This window comes from Engystomops pustulosus, chromosome 3, assembly GCF_040894005.1.
Source record: "Engystomops pustulosus chromosome 3, aEngPut4.maternal, whole genome shotgun sequence".
Lineage (NCBI taxonomy): Eukaryota > Metazoa > Chordata > Amphibia > Anura > Leptodactylidae > Engystomops > Engystomops pustulosus.
Window position 1 is genome coordinate 63,077,062 of NC_092413.1, and position 17,967 is coordinate 63,095,028.

At 42.3% G+C, this 17,967-nt stretch overlaps 1 protein-coding gene across 12 annotated transcripts in view; it reads right to left on the minus strand.

Moving 5' to 3' along the window:
• Positions 1–17,967, minus strand: part of SYNE1 (spectrin repeat containing nuclear envelope protein 1) — a 476,843-nt gene that overhangs the window by 364,522 nt on the left and 94,354 nt on the right. For 10 of the 12 annotated variants that reach the window (XM_072140948.1, XM_072140950.1, XM_072140957.1 and 7 more), the window contains 5 exons: positions 9,321–9,341; positions 4,130–4,222; positions 3,252–3,430; positions 2,877–3,073; positions 1,322–1,431 (listed from right to left, as the gene is read on the minus strand). In XM_072140948.1, coding sequence (XP_071997049.1) covers positions 1,322–1,431; positions 2,877–3,073; positions 3,252–3,430; positions 4,130–4,222; positions 9,321–9,341 — 600 coding nt within the window. The remainder of the gene's footprint in view (positions 1–1,321; positions 1,432–2,876; positions 3,074–3,251; positions 3,431–4,129; positions 4,223–9,320; positions 9,342–17,967) is intronic. The other 2 variants (XM_072140965.1, XM_072140952.1) reach the window with 1 other exon arrangement.

Consider the following 17,967-nt stretch of genomic DNA (forward strand, 5'->3'; position numbering starts at 1 on the left):
CAGAGCAGACAAAAAAATAAATAAATTTTCTCCTTTTCTTGGCTCCTCTTCTCTTCCATGCACCACACTGCAGCTTCTTCTCTCCTCTGTGTGCCACTATGCTCTGTGCCCCATGCTGGATGTATGCAGCGGCATCAGGACATTGAGCAGCGCTTTGCCAAGCGCAGACCTGGGAGCAGTACAGTAGAGCTAACAATTACTTAACACTCCTGGGTCCTCTCCTGCGGGCGCTCTGCTCTATGTCCTGACCTTGATGCATACAACCAGTGTCAGGAGTCAGGACACAGACTGGACCGGCAGTGGAGTACCTGGGGCAGTGAGAACATCTCAGCTGCACTCACTGCTACCCAGCCTCCTGCACTAATTAACGCTTTCATCAGTTACTTTACATCAGTTATGGAAGTGCTCATTGGACTCTGACTGTCAGCAAGGATGCGGACCGCAGTTCATGGCTTACCAAGTCGTACATGGCCTGCCGGAGTGGCTTGTTCACCCAACACCCCTTTTAGTTGAGTTGAATATGTGCTACACTTTATGAACGTGCTCAGGAGTGAAGCTACTCTGCTATAGATCAAAGGAATAAGGCAAGGAAGGATGCCCGATGTTCAACAGCTGATGTTTGCACTGCACTTTCAGCAGGAGAGTTGCCCTACCTCCAGCTGGGAACACTAGAATTGGTCACACAGTTGCCCTGTCAGCAGCAGGCAGCTGGGCCAAGGTCCATTCCAGTCACTTCAGGGGGAATAGGAGAGGTATCTCAGGAGCATGGGCTCCATAAAGCAGTTACGAATACTGGGAAAGATAACTTTTTGTTATAAGTCAAAAATATCACAAAATTATGTATTTTTCTAGAACTGACAAAAAACCTGAGGTATGCTCACTTTTATTGACACACCAAGATAAAAAAAGTTGTCCACCACTGGTGAATTTTTTCTCTGTACCAATGCTCTCATTATATAGAAAGTGAAGCAGTAATGAAATGAAAAACAGCACTACATTTTTCTCCAGTAAGTATGGTCATATTTGCATTGTGCAATAGCACCCAGCAACTGCAGCGCTTATTATTTCACTCTGGCATTAGGTTTGTTAACCTTATCGGCCACAGCGTCAGCTCCAGCTAAGACTTCTGCTGAGAGGCAACTTTCTAACTATGAAGGCGCTGGTGCCACTAGAGATGCTACAAAATAGGAAACATCCTTTATGGTTTATAATAAAACATTTGTTGGTCTTATAAAACAAACATTTATCAGAGTTTAATAAGGATATAACAGTGCTACATTCTTATCAGCTAATAATGCAATTAATAATATGAATCACTTACATCATCTTCCTGGCCATCTGCTGCAGTGTTGTGAGGATCAGGATAGTGTTTCAAGAACTGAGCTATGTAGGTCATAATGGATTTTTCATCAGGCTTGTCAACATCAACATCTAAAAAAAGGAAAATAAATCAAATAACTGTATAATAAGTGAGAGCAATGAGTTTAGGTAAAAACAATGGAGCAGAGTTACTGATCCTGTACAATGCACAAAATTAATCACAGTGGCTGATGCTGAATGTTCAATCTTTTCATTTTTAGAGAGGCTAGTTTAATGCTTAGACCACTCCTCCTCTCTGTCAAACAAGACCTAAAAAACCGAAAACACATAATATAACAGTATACTAAAACAGTAAATTAAAAGGGTTGTTTGAGATGCTTTTCTTTTTTTTTATACAATAGTTCCCAGGTGGTATGAAAATAACAAACCGGGTATACCTATCTCTCTCCATTGCAGCGTGTTGCCACCTATCACCATAGCGCTCCCATAGTATAGGGTGGCTCAGCGGTGATGTGATAAGGACAGCTACACGTCCAGCTTAGCCTCTGGCTGTGAACTGTGTTACGCTGTAGTAGGTTCCCGCACTGTCAAAGCGAAGCCACTGCTAGGTCTCTGTACATAAACAACAGCACTAAATACTGTAAACAGAGGCCAGCAGTCCCTGTTTGTTATTTTCATACCGCCTGGGGTCAATAATAAAAAGTCCTGGAAAACCCATTTACCCCCGAGACAACCAGCCTATGTAATCTAATGAGCTGATCGTTGTCAAGGGTGTATAGAGAAGGCTCACGGCAGTGCTGGCAGTTATCGCAGCAGTTAACTTTTTAGGATAGCCCGACCGTGGCACCTGACAGAACTGCACGTGGGCACTATCAACTTTAAATGCCAATGAGCGCCCCCTGTGACATTATTGGAGGGCATGGATCAGTTACCATGACAGCTGGAAGCCTGCTAGGGGCTCCTATTCAGCCTTCTGTGTTACAGTTTGTCAGAAGCAGATTGCAAGATAGAAGCAGTATATTGACAATATACTGAAATACACTTGTACTGTAGTATATTGCATAAGTGATCAGACCCTTAGGGGCCTTAAATTATAGTTAACACCGTGAACATCATAACGGAAAAAGTCTCAATGTCTCAATTGAAACTTTAGAACCATTGTGCCTCCACTAAAATAATAATAAAAAGTGCTCAAAAGATTGTACTGTTGTCCAAATGGTATCAGAGAAAACTACATCTCACCATGCATAGAATACCATACTATATTGAAACACAAGAATTTTTTTAAAGGTATTAAAACACAACAAAACTATATAATTTAGTATCTCCATGATCTTATTGACCTATAGAATAAAGGGTATGTGTAATCTGTACGGCACAGTGAAAGTTGTAAAAACAAAGCCTGTCAGAAAATAGTGGAACTGCTTTTTTTTTCCACCATATTTTGAATGTTTGTCCTGCAGATAACAAACCCTCAAACTTCTCTGGACATACAGCAACAAACTCAAAAACATGGGTTAAGCAAGATTTCTGTGACGCTTAGTAAATTCAGGTACCTTCAGGATCCAGCAGCCTTGGAATTCCAAGCTCACTTTCTGCAATTGAAAAGGCCTCTTCCAGATTCTCACGATTGCTTCTTCCTTTAAGTTTGTCCATGTCCACTAATTCCGGCCTTATTGCATATATCATTGAGTGGAAGGCAATTCCATTTCTCCAGCTTGGTCCAAAATCTTTTATTTGGATTCCAAGACGCCTTAAATATTTAAACAAATAACAAATTAAAAAGGCTAGGTTTTTGATTGGTAGCTTTGTTTTTTATAAAGGGTGCTCTTCTTGGGACCCATGACCATTGAGTTTTTCTGCTGCTTGTTTCCCCAATCACTTATAGCATTAAGTTTACAAATATTAGAATACAAAAAAAAAAGACTTACTTGGCCGCTGTATACTGCACCCATCGCAGCAGGGCTTTTTTGGCACTTCCTTGAATTTTATTACCAACCTTCCGTTTGATTGGGGGGCTAGCGGTCTCAGAACTCACAACGCTATCAACGGAAGATGTACTACTGGACAGTGAATGAAGTTGTGGAAGATTGCTGGTTAATTCTTCAATCTGTAAAAAAAAAATAATTAAAAATGTTTTTTTCATTTTGTCTTATAGATTGTATGGTCAGTTATTCTCTCCTAGATGCATTGTTTTATAGGTTACTGTACAGAGCCACCAGTTTGTAGAAAAATGCTTGTAGTGTAGAAACATTGGAAAAATACTGCCAATGCAAAATTTTGGCGCAACTTTTAGGCGTAATCTAAGTCAACTAGTAGGAGGTAGAAAGTACTAAAAGACATTCTTATGCTACACCATCAACCTGCATAAGACACTGTGATAAATATTGTGCAGTGTACGACAGTCTCATCTAATTGTGCAATGTTACCCATTGTTTTAATGGGGTTTCGTAATAGGTACTGTATCAGGCTGCAGATTTTCCATGCTAAATAAAATCTGTGCTTAATCGCCATGTGCCTAACGGTTTGAAGAGGAAATGTTTTCAAAACAATCTTCTGATCCAACCCTTTTTATGTGGAATGAAGCTGCCAATTCGCAGGCCACCTTCACTGTTGTCTATGTAGGGTATATACTGTATACATTGTTTTATGTCACACATTAAAAATTTTAAATAAAAATATTATTAAGTACTTGAGTAGGGTGGGGGCTTTACACTGTATATTATTTTTTTTAGTTAATTAAAGCTAATTACATAATTACATTATACATGTTTTTCATTTTCCATCAGCACTATAAATACAAAATTACCTGAAAATATAAAATTATGGTCCAAATCAAACCAAGAACAATGGAAGGTCTTCCATCCGCTATATCTGTTGAATTTATGTTCACCAGTTTTATCTGAAAGCATAAAAATGCATCAGGTTAGTAGTTTACAGGGAGTTTTTCATGACATGGTAGAATGTGTCTCATAAGTTGAGGTTTCCAGATAACTTTACATGTGTGCCGATTCCTAACTGCCCCTGAATTTTTAAAAATAAAAAAAAACAATGATATTTTGAAGTCTTAATGACTTTAATGCCAGTGTATTGAAAGTATGTGCAGCCTGTAGGTGGTGCTGTAAACCATATGCTGCAGAAAAACACTATAGTTGTACAACAGGCTGTAATCTGTAATTTTTTTTTTCCACAAATCAATAGGTCTTGGGATTTAAAGAGGACCTGTCACCCAATTTATCGGCACTAGGAGCTGCTTACTAAAGTACTTACTAAAGTAAGCAGCTCCTAGTGCTTTATCAAACGCTGCAGTGTTAGAGTGATAGCGTTACCGGAAACGCTATCAAACACTGTGGCGGGGTACAATGTAATTGTCGGACAGCTCGCAAAGCTGTCCGACGTATTCATGAGGGGGCGGGGTTGGGGCGTGGCTAGGGGCTCCTATGGAGGGAGCAGGGCGGTCCAGGGAAGAGGCAGTGCCTCCGATGAGGCACTTTAGTAAGCAGCTCCTAGTTCCGAAAATTTAGGGGACAGCTGGATCATTAGACTCCGCTCACTAAGAAAGTTGGCTCTTCTGGCTCCTGAACAGCCTCCTATTAAATATATAATAGCGGGTCTCAGGTCAGTAAGTCACCCCACACCACTTCTGGCCTAAGCCATTTTAGGGCCTTAGGAACAGGCCTGATTTTTAAAATTTGCCCTGTGTCATTATAGGAGGTTATACCTTTGTGACGCTTTAACATATCCTGGGGATTTTGAGATTGTTTTCTCGTCACACAAAAATTTCTTCAAATATTCCAAAGTTCAAAATTTCCGGTTTTTCAGGCAGATAGTCATAGCACCCAAGTAACTTTATAACTAAAATCTCCCAAATGTCTGCTTTATATCAGCATGGCTTTTTATGCATCCTCTCTCGTTTCTAGGTTGTTAGGAGGTTCAGAATTGTGGGTGCAATTTTTCTAATTTTTATGAAATCACGAAAACCCTTAGAGACACCTGTTCAGCTTTAAGGGACTTTGTGAGGCCGTAAATAGCAGTAAAACCCCGTGAATTATGCCATTTTAGAAACTACACCCTTCAATATGTGAAAAATCAACTATAAGAAGTGTGTTAACCCTTTAGATAATTCACAGGGGTTAAAACACAATGAGGGTGTAATTTACAAGCTGTATTTTTTTTTAGACAATGTATTCATTTTGGCCAAAAATTAAACCGTCACAAAGTATTAAATTACAACAAAGTTTGATACCCAATTTCTTCTGAGTATGAAGATGCCCCATAGTGGTGGTAAACTGCTGTATGGGAACACAGCCGGGCATAGAAGGGAAGGAGCGCCATCCAGAGCAGATGTGCATTGTGACATTTTACAGGCTATAAAATGTTTATTTTTTTGTAATTTGGACATATGGGGGATTATTTTTTGTGGATGAGATCCACTTTTAAGGTACATCATTTCAGGGGTTCAATAACTAATAATGAGATTTATTAACTCTTTCTTGGTGGTGTTAAAAAAAAAAAAAAATTAATTCTTGATTATGGTTTTTAGTATTCTTTTTCCCGGACGTTCCCCTGTACCATAAAAATAATGTGTTACCTTTATTCTGTGGGTCATCATGATTATGGCGATGCCCCATTTAGATAGCTTTTTATGGTTAACTTGTTTTGCAGAATATAGTACTCATGTTTTGAGAAATTTGCTTCTTTTTGCATCGCCATGTATGCATTCTGCATAGGCTGACAGCTGCATTGTTAGATCGTGCTTTAAGCACAATCCTAACAGGCTGCTAACGAAGGCAGCCGGGGGGTCCTTATCGGACCTCAGGGTTGCCAAGGCAACGATCTGACCCTCCATGCCCTGCACGGAGAGTCCCGATCGTCATGCCGATGCACTATAGATGTGTATAGGGTTAACCAGGTGGGATGGCAAAAGTCGCGATCCCGGCTGTTACTGCAGGGTCCCGTGGTGATCACAGTGGCTCAGCTTCTGAGCCCAGGCGATCCCCATGACGTGATTCTACATCAAGTTGCGGGAACTACATGCATCCTATGATGTAGACTCACATAAAGGTGTGGGCAGGGGTTAAAGGAGGTGTGGTGAGCCATTAAGGGATGGGGTTAGGCAAGCTATCGGCTCACTGTGGGGATCAAACGCCTGTTGATCTCCGGAAAGAGCCGACTCACCACACCTGTCAGTTTCATGGAAGAGGAGGGGCTGCTGTTCACTGCTCACAGAGGAGGTCATGAGACAGAGCTCTCTCTGTGTATGTAGCAGAGCTGGATGTGTTCAGAACAGTGGATACAGACGTCTCCTGCACAGAATAATGAGGTTCAAGAAATCCCCTGTTCCCGATAAGTCCCTCCATCTCAGTCTGTGATTCTACAGAACTTTCTCGGTCTCTAACTGCTCCTCATGCTGTTCCTCTCCCCCAGCTTGTAATCCGCAGTATCAGCTTTGTGCAGATAAGCTATTAACCCTTAGTGCTCACACAGCACAGGCTATAGACCGCATGCTACTAGTTTACTTGGATTGCTTCCACTTATTACATGTTCCTTGCTCCTCCATGTGATGGAAGCTGCCTGACTGGTCACCATATACATCCTGTATGTGCACTGTGCAGTATTCAGTGGATACACTTGTAGGAAACTAAATGGATAAAATACTAAATTACTTTGAGAAAGAACACAAGGCATCGAGGGATCTGTGGGCAAGCTAACTGGCCTCAGCTTGACATTAGTCTCTGCCCATTTCAACTCTGGTGAGAAATATTGTCAAACACTTTCAGAACAGTAGGCATCATTTTGTTTGTTTTTAAAGGGGGAATCACATATAATAGTTTGTGATATATAAAAAATTAAAATCAATTAATTCCATCAATAACTATACACAATGTGTGGTGGCAGCTACACAATGTATTCACCAATCTAGTTGAACCCCCTCTTTATAGAAGATGATAAAATAGTTGACAGTTTAGGCAAATAGAGGAATAAATACTAGGTCCCATCAGACACTCATCACATACCGTTTATACTCGATTATAACCTATTGACTCGAGTATAAACCTAGTATATAGCATGCCAAATCATGCCCCCAGTTTATAGCCAGAAGCCGCTTGCTCCCAATATATAGACATCCAGCTCATACCACCAATAAACAGCCAGCCATTTACCCCCAGTATATAGCCAGCCTGCCCCTGCCCCCCAGTATAGAGCCTACAGCCCCTGCCCAGAGTATATAGCCTGCAGCCCCTGGCCCCCAGTATACAGCCAGTAGCCCCTCTTCCCCCGGTATATAGCCTGCAGCCCCTGCTTCCCAGTATACAGCCAGCAGCCCTTGACCCCCAGTATATAACCAGCAGCCCCTGCCCCCCCTGTATACAGCCAGCACTCCCTGCCCCCCAATATATAGCCGGCAGCCCCTGCACCCTAATATATAGCTGGCAGCCCCTGCCCACCCCAGTATATAGCCTGCAGCCCATTTCCCCCCCAGTATATAGCCGGCAGCCCCTGCCCACCCCAGTATATAGCCGGCAGCCCCTGCCCACCCCAGTATATACCCGGCAGGTCCTCTTCTATTCAGAGATGTGCAGCATGGGCTCCGTGTCAGCGCGAGGTCTGTCGCACACACCATGATGCCAGCCCCTCGCTGGCGCACACTTTAGAATGTCAGCATGTGGCTGTCTGCGACAGTCCGTGCACCGACGCGGCGCCCATGCTGGCATTGCTGAGAAGAAGAGGACCTGCCAGGGGCATCGGAAGGGGAGTACACATTTTTTTTTTTTATAGACTAGAGTATAAGGCGAGTTAGGGTTTTTGAGCAGAATTTTTGTACTGACAAACCAGATTTTTATTCGGGTATATATGGTAACCCCTTGCTGCCAATGGACTTTATAAATGTCAGTTTTTTGCTTTTCACCTTCAAAAATCCATAACATTTTTGTGTAGATGGCATGCTTTCTGTGTAACAAAAAATATTTCTTATATATTTTTATTATATTCATTATATTTTATATTCCATGCTGTGTACTAAGAAGCGGGCAAAAATTCAAAATGCAGCGAAATTGACGCATTTATATCTTATTCAGGTGGGCTATGTTCTTGCGACACTTAGCAATCAACATTGGCTCCATAGAGATAAATGGGGAAGCACGGACATGCCCAGACGATTTTTTTTGCTCATTTCGGGGGAGCAACAAGGGGTCAGACAGAGGTACCTCGGACCCCATCAGACCCCACGTTCACTGAGACACCCATCGATCAACAATGTCGATGGGGCCTAATTTGTTTTTATGGGAAAATCCCTTCAACAGAAATGTGACATACAGATACAGTATATTCTTACATTATAGCGGTATGTAAATCTGTAGGCCAATTTTTTTTTTTTTTTTTTTTTTTTTAACTCTGTACTATTTAAGTTCTTTCAGTTGGAAATTCTCTGTCCTTACTGTACTTTATGCTGTGTTGTGTGACAATGTGACTGTGACTCTGTCGAACCTGAGCGGGCAAGCGACACATGCAGGATATTGGCTGCGCAATCTTCGTGAACTGCGGCACAGCACATTTTCAGTAATGTAATAATCACAGAGTCTGCACATAGCACAAAAGTAAGTATCAGGGATGCTGAATAACTTGATGAACATTAAGGGAGTATTAATAAGGCAGTAAATGCACATGGCCAATTTATGTAAAAGAGTGGCCAAGTCATTTCGGCTTCATTAGAGATACCATACAGTTGGCAATTGCAGCCAGGGACTAAAGTTCAGTAAATTAACAGCAAACAGAGAACTTCAGCAGAGGTCACAGGGACTGACTGTGTGTCTGTATATATCATACCCTGGTACTGTACATAGTAGAGATATGGATATGTTTGAAATTTGCCAATGTATGTAAACCAATATTGGAATGAGGTACCAACTTGTCATAGTAGAAGTAAGCAGCCGCAATTATATGCAACAAATTGGCTCCATATGTAACTAGTGAACATACTATAATAAAAGAGTACTAACCGGGGATCCTCTGTATACAGACTTGCATGAAAAGTGAAACATATTAAAAAAAAAGTTAATAAAAAGTTAACAAACCCCTAATTATTGGTAAATGGATGACATGGATTACCATAAATGCAATATATACAAGGTAACATGCAATGGATTAGAATCTGCATAAAATAACCTTTAGTGGATTAGAATATACAATTTACCCAATGATCAGCTGATAAAATCCTTCTGTATTTTTGTTACTTATATATATATATATACACACATATACATATATATATATATATATACACACATATATATACACATATATACATATATATATATATCACACTCACCGGCCACTTTATTAGGTACACCTGTCCAACTGCTCGTTAACATTTAATTTCTAATCAGCCAATCACATGGCGGCAACTCAGTGCATTTAGGCATGTAGACATGGTCAAGACAATCTCCTGCAGTTCAAACCGAGCATCAGTATGGGGAAGAAAGGTGATTTGAGTGCCTTTAAACGTGGCATGGTTGTTGGTGCCAGAAGGGCTGGTCTGAGTATTTCACAAACTGCTGATCTACTGGGATTTTCACGCACAACCATCTCTAGGGTTTACAGAGAATGGTTCAAAAAAAAAAAAACATCCAGTGAGCGGCAGCGGCAACAAATGCCTTGTTGATGCCAGAGGTCAGAGGAGAATGGGCAGACTGGTTCGAGCTCATGGAAAGGCAACAGTGACTCAAATCGCCACCCGTTACAACCAAGGTAGGCAGAAGAGCATCTCTGAACGCATAGTACGTCGAACTTTAAGGCAGATGGGCTACAGCAGCAGAAGACCACACCGGGTGCCACTCCTTTCAGCTAAGAACAGGAAACTGAGGCTACAATTTGCACAAGCTCATCGAAATTGGACAGTAGAAGATTGGAAAAACGTTGCCTGGTCTGATGAGTCTCGATTTCTGCTGCGACATTCGGATGGTAGGGTCAGAATTTGGCGTCAACAACATGAAAGCATGGATCTATCCTGCCTTGTATCAACGGTTCAGGCTGGTGGTGGTGGAGTCATGGTGTGGGGAATATTTTCTTGGCACTCTTTGGGCCCCTTGGTACCAATTGAGCATCGTTGCAACGCCACAGCCTACCTGAGTATTGTTGCTGACCATGTCCATCCCTTTATGACCACAATGTAACCAACATCTGATGGCTACTTTCAGCAGGATAATGCGCCATGTCATAAAGCTGGAATCATCTCAGACTGGTTTCTTGAACATGACAATGAGTTCACTGTACTCAAATGGCCTCCACAGTCACCAGATCTCAATCCAATAGAGCATCTTTGGAATGTGGTGGAACGGGAGATTCGCATCATGAATGTGCAGCCGACAAATCTGTGGCAACTGTGTGATGCCATCATGTCAATATGGACCAAAATCTCTGAGGAATGCTTCCAGCACCTTGTTGAATCTATGCCACGAAGAATTGAGGCAGTTCTGAAGGCAAAAGGGGGTCCAACCCGTTACTAGCACCTAATAAAGTGGCCGGTGAGTGTATAAAATTTTAAAAAAATATTTTTTACAAGAACTGTTATATTATTCACAAGTGAGATCAGAAGTATCTAAGAGCTCATGGCAACCAATCTGAGTTTAGCTTTCATTTTTGCACAGCTGTTTATTAAATCAATGCTGAGCTCTTATTGGTTGCCATGACATAGATAGAAATCATGCTTAAAGAGGACCAGTCACGCAGAACCTCCGATAATGCCACTGCGGAGTACTGAGTATTCATGAGGGGGGGATAGTGGGCAGAATTAGAGGCAGTGACTACCGCATGACGTGCGGCAGTCACCGCCGCCTATGGAGCGAGTGGGGGGGGGGGGGGGTTCGGGAAAGAGGTAGCGCCTCAGACCGCCTGCCCCCTCATGAATACGACAGACCGCTTAGAGAGCGGTCTGGCATTTCCATTGTACTCCGCAGCGGTGTTGGATAGTGTTATCGGAGGTTTCCGATAACGCTATCAGTGTAACACTGCTGCGTTTGTTTTAGCACTAGGAGCTGCTTAAATTAGTATGCAGCTCCTAGTGCCGAATTTCTGGGTGACAGGTCCACTTTCACCTCTCTGTTCCATTCACTCGTGGGGAACTAGAATGATCATAGTATCATAGTATATTAGGCTGGAAAAAGACGCAAGTCGATCAAGTCCAACCTTTAAGAATTAAATAAATGTTTTATTCCCATAACCCGTGATATTTTTGCTCTCCAGAAAGGCATCCAGGCCTCACTTGAACATGTACATAGAGTCCGCCATAACAACCTCCTGCGGCAGAGAGTTCCATAGTCTCACTGCTCTTACAGTAAAGACCCTTTGTCTATGTTGATGGTAAAATCGCCTCTCCTCTAGGCGTAGAGGATGCCCCCTTGTCCTGGTCACAGGCCTAGGTATAAAAGAGATCCCTGTACTGTCCGTTCAGGTATTTGTACATTGTAATGAGGTCTCCCCTCAGTCGTCTTTTTTCTAAACTGAATAATCCCAAATTTTGTAATCTGTCATTGTATTCTAATCCCCCCATTCCCCTAATAATCCTGGTTGCTCTCCTCTGCACCCATTCCAGCCCTACCATATCCTTTTTATACACTGGTGCCCAAAACTGTACACAATATTCCATGTGTGGTCTGACCAGCGATTTGTATAAGGGCAAAACTATGTCTTTATCATGAGAATCTATTCCTCTCTTGATACATCCCATAATTTTATTTGCTTTGGCAGCAGCTGCCTGGCTCTGGTCACTAAAATTAAGTTTACCATCCACCAATATCCCCAAGTCCTTTTCAGCTCCAGTGTTACCAAGTAATTGACCGTTTAGAACATAATTATACTTTTTGTTTCCATGGCCCAAGTGCATAACTTTACATTTATCTACATTAAATCTCATCAACCATTTCTCTGCCCACTCCTCAAGCTTCCACAAATCCCTCTGTAATGCTAAACTATCGACCTCAGTATTTATTACTTTACACAGCTTAGTATCATCTGCAAATATTGAAACTTGACTGTGTAAACCCACTACAAGGTCATTAATAAAAATAGAAGTGGCCCCAATACTGACCCCTGTGGCACTCCACTAGTAACCTCAACCCAATCTGAGAATGTGCCATTAATGACGACCATCTGTTTTCTATCACTAAGCCAATTACTTACCCAAATACACAGATTTTCTATTGCCAGCAGTCTCATTTTATATACCAACCTTTTATGTGGCACGGTGTCAAATGCCTTTGAAAAGTCCAGATATACAACATCCACAGCATCCCCCAGATCCAGTCTTGAACTTATCTCCCCGTAGAAACCAATCAGATTAGTCTGACAGGACCGATCTCTCATAAACCCATGCTGACGCTGGGTTATAAGGTTGTGCACAGTGAGATACTCCAGGATAGCATCTCTAACAAACGCCTCAAATATTTTGTATATTGGTACCGCATTTGCTATGTGCCAGTCCTGTGGAACATAACCCGTCCTAAGTGAATCTTCAAATATTAAAAATAACGGTCTGTCTATCACGGTACATAGTTCATGCAGAACCCTGGGGTGTATGCCATCTGGCCCCGGTGATTTATCTATCTTCGTGCTTGCGAGGCGGCGCCGTACCTCTTCCTGGGTTAAACTGTTGAAATTCCAAAAAGAATTTACATTATTCCTCATTGTGTCTTCCACCAGGGGATTTTCCTGGGTAAAGACAGTGGAGGGGGGCGACATTCAGTAGACTGGCCCTTTCCTCATCTCCTTCCACCATGACCCCCATGTTATTTCTAAGGGGACCCACACTCTCTGTTTTTAGTTTCTTATCATTTATATACTTATATATACTTATATACTTGAAACTTTTGCTCTCTCTGGCAATTTTTCTCTCAGTCTCTATTTTTGCAGCCTTTATCTGCTTTTTACAGGATTTATTTTTCTCTCTAAAATCCTGTAATGCCTCATCGCTACCTTCACGTTTTAGCACCTTAAACGCCTTATCTTTCTCGCTTATTGCTTTCCTTACAAGACTAGTTAGCCACATTGGCTTTTTCTTGTTCCTCATATGCTTTTTGCCATAAGGTATGTGTTTCTCACAGGACTTTTTCAGAATATATGAGAAAAATTCCCATTTTTTGGGGGGGGGGGGGGGGCTTTTGTCTTTGAGAACATTATCCCAGTCTATGCCTTTAAGGTCTTCCCTTAGTTGCTGAAAATTTGCCCTCCTGAAGTTTAGAGTGTTGGTTGCCCCTTCCCTAACGTTCTTAGTAAACCGTAGTACAAAATCAATGATATTATGATCACTATTCCCCAGGTTCCCCCCAAACTGTAGTTTTGATACCCTATCAGGTCTGTTGGTTAGGATAAGGTCCAGCAGTGCCCCCCCTCTTGTTGGCTCCAGGACTATTTGTGACAGGTAATTGTCTTTTGTTGTTGACAAGAACCTGCTGCCTTTAAAGGACCTGCATGTTTCTGAACCCCAGTCAATATCTGGGTAATTAAAGTCCCCCATGATAAGTACTTCACCATGCATTGAAGCCGCATCCATTTCACTTATCAGCATTTCCTCTGTTGCCTCCATTGTATTTGGAGCCTTATAACAAACCCCTAGTAATATTTTATTATTCTTTTCCCTCCCCTTATCTCCACCCATAGGGACTCCACATTTGCGTTACTGATGTCATCTCGCAAGACAGGCTTGAGGCAAGAATTCACATATAAACAAACCCCTCCCCCTTTTTTATTTGTACGATCCTTTCTAAAAAGACTATAACCATCTATAGCAACAGCCCAGTCATAGCTACTGTCCAGCCATGTCTCTCTGATACCCACTATATCATATTTCCGCTCCAACATCAAGAGTTCCAGTTCCTCCATTTTGTTTGTGAGGCTTCTGGCATTTGTGTACATAAACTTTATATGGTTTTCGATGTCAGTTTTCCTTTTGTTCTTATTCCCCAATCTCATTCCAGCCCCCCTTCCTCCCCCATGGACTATGACTCTTCCCAGCTCTCTATCTACACTGTCTATTTGCCCTGCACAAGTGTAGTTGCCCTCCCCCCAGGTCTCTGGTTTAAACACTCCAACCTTCTAGCCATTTTTTCCCCCAAAACAGCTGCACCCTCCCCATTGAGGTGCAGCCCATCCCTACTGTAGAGCCTGTAGCCGACAGAAAAGTCAGCCCAGTTCTCCATGAACCCAAAACCCTCCTTCCTACACCAACTTTTGAGCCACTTATTTACCTCCCTGATCTCCCGCTGCCTTTCTGGTGTGGCACATTGTACAGGCAGTATTTCGGAGAAAACTACCTTTGAGGTCCTTGCCCTGATCTTATGGCCTAAATCCCTGAAATCATTTTTAAGGACCTTCCACCTACCTGTTACTTTGTCATTAGTGCCAATGTGGACCATGACTGCTGGTTCCTCACCAGCCCCTCCCAGTAATCCGTCAACCCGATCCGCAACATGCCGAACCCGAGCACCCGGCAAACAACACACTGTTCGGTATGCACGGTCTTTGTGACAGATTGCCCTGTCTGTTCCCCTAATAATCGAATCTCCCACTACCAGCACCTTTCTGACCTTGCCTGTGCTCCCATTACCCTTCTTACCGGAGCAGACAGTCCCCTGGTTGCTAGAGGCCACGTCTTGCTGCAGCATTGCTACCCTAGAGCTGATATCCCCCTCATCCAGCCTGGCAAACTTATTGGGGTGCACCAGATCAGGACTAGACTCCCTACAACTCTTCCCTCTACCCCGCCTTCTACATGTTACCCAACTAGCTGCCCCCTCCCTCTGCACCTCCATACTTCCCTCCCCACACCCATCCTCCCCAGAGAGTTTGTGCTCCGGGAGCAGCAAACTTCGCTCCATATTGTCAATTGCCCGCAGCCTTGAAACTTGCTCATTTAGATCCAGAATCTAGGCTTCCAGATGAGCAATTTTCACACATCTCACACAGCAGTATTCCCCCTCGAACGGCTATTCAAGGAAAGCATACATGGCACAGGATGTACACTGTGTAGCAATGCCACTTATGGAGTCCATTGTTCTAATGGGGATTACAATAGAAAAATGCATGGAAAGAAGGAAAGAAGAATTTACAGTCAAAGTAACACAAAATACAGCAGTTACCTGCTAAAGTCCCTCAAACTTAAGTCCCTTAAACCTTAGGACTCTGCATACACTTCAGATCAATGCACACTCGCCACCCAGCTCACACACTCGCTTTTCTGTTGCTTTTTTATAGGTAATGTGCCACAAAACTCTGCAGAGCTCACTGCAACAAGATCTGGCTGCAAACCACCAAACAAACTGACCACAGAAGTATATAAAGGCTGCTAATTAGATAGCCACACCCCACTATTAATTAGGCAGCACCTGTGACTATACTGTCTAGATAAGGTGAATGCCTCCCTATACCCCCACACAATATCCAGATTATGCAAGTAAAATACCTTCAGATCTACTTGGTTGCAATAAAACTCACACAATGAATATCAGGAAATAAAAATGTAGATGCACTTATCTATTTGTTGCTGGATCCAAAAAGTACTCCTTCCCTTAAACCTAAGTCACACTTAGGACCCTGCACACACTTCGGATCAATGCACACTCGCCAGCAAGCTCACACACTCGCTTTTCTGTTGCTTTTTTATAGGTAATGTGCCACAAAACTCTGCAGAGCTCACTGCAACAAGATCTGGCTGCAAAACCCAATTGGAGGAGCAGTACTGACCATTACCTTACGTTGGAAGTACTAAGGCCCATATCTCAACGTTAAAGATAACATGTCCCCGTGTCCAAGCAGTCATTAATACTGTCTCCTAGTTCAACATAGACAACTCATATTCTGACAATTTACAGTTGCATACCTCCCAACATTTGTGGAAAGGAAAGAGGGACAAAATGGCGGCACGTGTAAGCCACACCCCCAATCACTCCCTGGCCACGCCCCAAATTTTAGCCATATTAAAATAATAAAAATCATCTTAATTAAAAAAAAAAAAATTATCCTCATTGGGATTTGAACCCAGAACCTGCAGTGTCCATGTACAATAATAACACAGCGCCTCAACCCACTGAGCTATAGCCTCAGTGATTAACAAGGTGGAGAATTTTGGTAACTGAGAACTATGACTATATACTGCCTTGGTATATAGAGAGGGATCTTCTCAGATTATTTTAATTATTGAGACTATTATTATTATTATGGAGATTATTATTATTATTATTATTGAGATGATTATTATTATTTTTACCATTATTAATAATCATCTCCATAATAATAAAAATAATAAAATGTATAATAATAATAATAGTCTCAATAATTACAATAATAATCTCTGAGAAGATCCCTCTCTATATATCAGTGCATTAGTCTGTGTCACAGTGTAAATGGCAGATAACATGTCTTAGTTACCAGAAATCCTCAGCTCTGTATCACTGGGCTTATAGCTCAGTTAGTTAAGCTCCTGTCTATGGTGCAGAGGGTCCCAGGTTCGAATCTCAGCCTGGCCAAAACTTTATGTAATTTAATTATATAAATAGCTTGTGTCTGGGGAAGCCCTGGAGACCATATATGGACAGATACTGATCTGACCTGATGATGTGGTCCCTGCTCTCTCAGCTAAGCCGACACTTCTCTGAAAAGGATTCCCTCCCGATGTCTGTAGAAGCCATTCTGTACTGTGAGTTCTGGCTTTCAAAGTATTTACTATGCGGACACAGCGCCGGGACACAGCGGGACCTGGGGGGAGAATCCGTGACAATCTCATAGCTGCCCGTGACGCGGGGCAGAGGTACGAAAAACGGGAAAGTCCCGTCAAAATCGGGACGGTTGGGAGCTATGCAGTTGGGAGACAGCAGTCTGTAGCAGAAACCCTCCTTCTTTAGTCTATTTATACAGGGATCTTTTATCAGATCCAATAAAGATTAAAGGGGTTATCCGGCTGTTAAAGATTACTGATGGCCGGGCTGGGGTGGGCTAGTTAAACATAATATACATGTACTTACTCCTCCGGAGCCGCCAATGTCCCGTGCCGCGGTCAGGGAGCTTCCACTTCGCGATGTGGCCGGCTCCTCCCATCCGTCCCTATCTCTCAGCGTTGTAAGCGCTGGGAGATGGTGTCCCTGTATACAAACTGGCACACAAGAGACTGACCGGGGCGTGGACATCGGCAGCGCCGGACGAGGTAAGTACATGTTTATTATGTTTAACTAGCCCACCGAAGCCCAGCCCTCAGTATTTTTTAACACCCGGATAACCCCTTTAATATAGAACCCTCTTTTTTGTTTTTGTTTCTCTGGGTGAACAATGTATGAATGTATGTTTTTTTTAGGAAATTCATAATGGGAAAAAAGTAAGCATATTTACTCAATAGGCATTTGGTCTAGCAGGGTTCAGCAGTTGGTTCAACAGACTGCCAAGACTGTTTCCAAATTTTTTCCTTATTCACTACTAAATATATATTTTTTAATTAAAAAAATTACACTTCATTATGGGTATGTCAGACTTGAAAAAGTGTTATACGCACAAAACAGCCCATCGCTGTGGCTTGTCCGGCACCTCTCTATACTGCTGGCTTGAATAAAGATTTTATACTTGGTCGGTGAGTGAGCCGTCTAATTTCTCTTTCAAGATATCTCT